Raw genomic sequence first — 4,826 nt, forward strand, 5'->3', positions numbered from 1 at the left:
CACCGTTACTGCGTGGATGGTTTGTTGTTGATTTTATTAGTAGCAAAGGTTTCTATTCGTATGTGGGAATGTGCCTATACGTCCGGAAATTATCTATCCATATGTTATTAACCACACGGAATTAAATATTTGAAAGACTCTAATATCATTTGACACGTATAAGTGATAGAAAACATTAGTTGTGGCTTGGTGTGTTGTAAATACATATGTTCCTAACCAATAAATAATGAACATGTGGATATCGGCATTTTTAGATATTGCATGTCTTTTTGTAAATTTGAAACCAAATATGGATGCTTAAATGAGGATAACTACGAATTAAGTTACAAACTTGATACAGAAATACAAACTGATTACCATAACTTAGGATAAATACTTTATATCTTTTGCTAGGTAAAAGTAGATACACTCCATGCATCTCTCCCCGTTGTATTCACCAAGAGCGTCGTGTTGCCACATGCACTCTGGGAAATCTTCAAAACGCCAAGTCTTCTCGTATGTGCTTTTTCTTTGAGGTCCGATGATGTAGATGTGGTACCTCAACGAGTCAGCCATTTTCTCTGCTTGAGCAAACCCGTACATCTTCCTAAAGTTCCAGTAGACATCCATATCTAGAGTGCCAGCTCAAATACTCAACATTATCCACAATAGTTCAGCTACTTGGTACACAATCTTGACCGTACCGACCATTTTGATTGCCTCTTCCAATTGAAGGCATTGAAACGCTAGGAACAAGCTTCTCACATACAACGCATATGGATTCTTCTCGTTCAGACACCTTCCAAAGAAATCATAGTAGATATGCGAAGGCCTTGACCATTTCACAAACTCGGGATCTCGGTTCAACCTGACCGACGAAAGTGTCTCCGGAGACAAAGCAGCTTCTCTGCCCGCGCGACCAGCGATTATCCAGTTTTTCAGCGCCATCGGACCATCTTAAGATACCAAACTCACTATTTTGGCAATTATAGGGGCTGGGATGTACAGATCTCTTCGCAGAGGTGCCTTCAAATGTATCCACAAGTATTTCCGACAGCAAAATTTTAATATATACCATATTGATTCGCAGATCTGGAACTGTATAAGTAAGAAAACGAACCTCTATATTAAGTTGCTCAATAGCCTTGCGGATTGGCTCCTCTTCTGCTTCACGGTAACTCCTCCTTGTCAAAACACCCACAGGCCGAGAGTAACGTCTGGTGCTTCTCAAACGTGTACCAGCATCGACGATGTTGTATGTTGGAACCATGTTTCCCCTTGCGTTGTGCTCTGTTTCCTAACCCTTATGTGCTCCTTATGAAGCTAACTTATGTATATTCCAACTAATCCACATGGAAAATGTGTTAGTACTATATTACTTGCTACCACGGAGTGACCACGTCGATGCTGTATATTGGGATGATATTAAAAGGACAATAAACAATAGGATTTAGGTGAGTAGGTTTATAGACAAAGGAAACATATCTATCCACATGATATTAACCACACGGAACTAAACATGTTGTTATCAATCGAACAACTAAACAAAATACTGGAATTTTGACAATATCCTATAATAAAAGTACAATATGCTTTCGTACTTTTAAATCCGTGTGATCAATATCATATGGATTGATATTTTCCGGATTTATACGCACGTATACCTTTAACTTTCCTATTCAGATAATCCTCAACAAACCATCCACGTGGTCACTTAGCGGTAGAAAATATTCGACTAATCAGTATCCACGTGTTCAACTATATTTATTATACTAAATTATTGGATATTTGTATATACAACACAAATATCCACACCTTAGTGTACAAGTGGATGACGAGTACGTGGCTACAACATAGTTGGTATCGATATCCATATGGATTACATTTTGTGGATAGAACTCACAAATTTATCTTCACCTACCTTAATATGATATTACTTTCAGTTCAACATCAAACCATAACAAACCAACCACGTGGTTACTAACCTTTCAAATCCATTACATTTCAATATAGTTCAACAAACGAAACCGTTCATCTCGACTACATTTCAGTAGCGTTGTTTCCAATAGTCGTTAAATATTAGACCAAAAAAATAACCATATCCACAAAAACAAGCAGCAATGGATACCTAGTTACTTTCTAAGTAGCAATGTAAGCAATAGTGTTCCCAATTACATCCACAAAAACCAGCAAATCAGGACACATCCAGTAGAATACTATCCGCTCCTAAACCGGTTACCTTCACGCTAAGAAACCCAAAATAAGTGTTCTCCGACACTACCATCCAACTGTCTACAGTCATCATTATGGCAACGGGTTCGAACAACTTGTTCGATTGTGTCCCGTCAGTTTGCACCTCCCACAACGATTCACTTTAGTTTTCACGACCCCATTTTTCTGCAAACAACATAACACATCAGAATTAAACGGTTACGATTAATTTGTGTACACTACCACGAAACATAACAAACGACTACACACATCGAGTCAACTTACACGAAACTCTCTAACAGAAGGAATCCTACTCTCTTTTGGACGGCCAGCTGGTCGTCGAGCCTTAGGAGGGTATAAAACACGGTTCTGAATTTCAAGAGGAATATCAGCGTCACTCACTTCAGGATTAATTATCCCTTCGTAAGTCCCTCTCCATGTTTCTGTCTTGTAACAATCACCCACCAAAGTCCCATAAGGGATGCCTTGCGTATCAGCTGTTAGCAATGCATGCCCGCATGGTATTTTCAGCTTATCGTATTGCTTACTAGAACACTGCTTCATATCAAGCAAAACATGGTGCTTTCCGTTAAGTAAACCCACCACTTCATAACTCCAACTAGATATACTGCCAACTTTGCTACCACAAACACCAACCACGTTCTTCTGCATCTGTTTATCAACCTCCGGCGTAGTCAACCCTCTATGATGTGACAAAGGGAACACCCTCTTCTTGGGTACGTATATTGACCTGCACCTATCTGAAATTATGGTCAAGCTCTTACTATCCGCAATGATTCGTTCTAATTTCTCAAAAAACCATGTCCAAGCGTCGTCGTTCTCACTGTCCACAACAGCAAAGGCAAGCGGAAAAACCTGGAAATTAGCATCTTGTTCACTTGCTGTCAAAAGAACTCCACTATACTTCCCATTCAGATGAGTCACATCCACAACAATCACACACCTAAGCTTCTTAAAACCTTCTATGGAAGCCTCAAAAGCCAAAAACATATACACAAACCTTTCTTTGCCATCTTCAACCACTTCAGTTTTAATATCGGTTACAGTACCAGGAAGATCCTCGTAAGATTCATCATCAGAACCAAATATTCCCTCCAGAGCCTTCCCCTTCGCCCTCCAACATTTGCTTTACGACGCATCCACCCTCAATTCTTCTAATACCATCTGCTGGAGATCCAAAGGAGTCGGTCCTTTAGTAGGATCACTGTACTTTGCTTTGTACACGGCTGCAATCACCCTCGAGGTCGCTTTCTTTAGGTACTTGTTCCTCGTCTCTATTGGGCATGTGTGTTCTAGATTAGCTTTTCTGATCACATAGTAGCCTGATTCCTTCATTTCACAAGCTAGTACCCTCCTGTCACACCTCTCCCCAGAACAACTACCTACAAACGACTCTTTCGTGGTCGTCGTTTGCGTGAAGTGAAACATGTTCTTGATGGCGTATATAGCTAAAGCTATCTGGCAATCCTCTTTGTTTGCAAACACCTTACCCTTATAGATACCTTTCCCATCATCCTCAAAATCCAGATCCGGTATTTCTTCCCTAACTTACTTTGTGTCGTCAAACAAAGGAGGAATATCAAACTCCTCGTCATCTATATTTTCTAGCTTGCGACCATCCACTATAGGACCAGGGACCTGTCCACGATCGTTTGACCACGTGGTTATATCAACATAGTCACCATCAACATTTCCGACGTGTTCCAACCCACCACTTGTCCTCACTTTACTCTCTTTTTTTAAAGGAACAGCTCCATTAACTAACACAGTATGATCAAAACAGTTTTTGTGTTACACATAACCTCCACCACGTTCACCCGACCAAACTGATCGCCAATGAAGTTCCCCCAAAACTCTTTATCATAGCTTCTTGGGGTCACAGCTACATCTGTTACTACAGAATCTTCTTCCTCCTCTACATCTTCAAAACTATCTTCCATTCCGACACATTCTTCCACACAACCTAATTGTGTACTTGTCAAGCCACGACCAATTCCAACTTGTTCACCATTACTGCCCTTTATCTTCCCCTCAATTTCTTCCAACTCAGCCATATATTCTTCATCCACCTGGGTTGTCTCAAAAACCAATGTCTTCGAACCTGCTGTTGATGCTTCTCCTAAAAACCCTTCTTCACTACAGCTATTACTAAGTGCACCAGAAGACTTCGAACTACGTTTTTTGCGACTTTCCTCTCTCCAATAGGAATCCTCAGCATTGTCGGTCATTCCTCTCTTCTTAACCTCCGCAAATGTTACAAACAAATTCAACCCACGGTTCTTCCTAAGCATCTCAATATAATACTCAAGACCTAAATTCGATGTCACAACCACCGGAGGCGTCCTCACCCCCGTCGTCAATTCCATAAACGTTGGGATGCAGTAACTCAGATTTGCCTTCTTCTCCACCAAACCGAATTCCCCAACAACCGCAACTTCGAACTCTCCTAACGTTGTGGTCGCAGACAATGGAACAACACGCGGCAAAAGTTTATTGTCAACTTTGAATCCCCAAACACCGTCCTCAGAACAGCTCCAGCTACCGGATATTACCATACAGAAATGACGATCTTCACCCTGCAATAAAAATCACAGCTTAATATCACAGCCATCCAC

At 40.8% G+C, this 4,826-nt stretch overlaps 1 protein-coding gene across 1 annotated transcript; it reads right to left on the bottom strand.

Annotated features, from left to right (window-relative positions):
• Positions 1 to 363: 363 nt before the first annotated feature.
• Positions 364 to 927, bottom strand: LOC147941333 (uncharacterized). Its single transcript, XM_087458477.1, has 2 exons — positions 684 to 927; positions 364 to 611 (listed from the first exon to the last, which is right to left on the bottom strand). The coding sequence occupies exons 1-2, from the start codon at positions 925 to 927 to the stop codon at positions 364 to 366; spliced, it is 492 nt and encodes a 163-aa protein (XP_087314603.1).
• Between the last annotated feature and the right edge of the window lie 3,899 nt (positions 928 to 4,826).

The sequence above is a fragment of the Camelina sativa genome, chromosome 7, assembly GCF_030686135.1.
Source record: "Camelina sativa cultivar CO46 ecotype springtype chromosome 7, ASM3068613v1".
Lineage (NCBI taxonomy): Eukaryota > Viridiplantae > Streptophyta > Magnoliopsida > Brassicales > Brassicaceae > Camelina > Camelina sativa.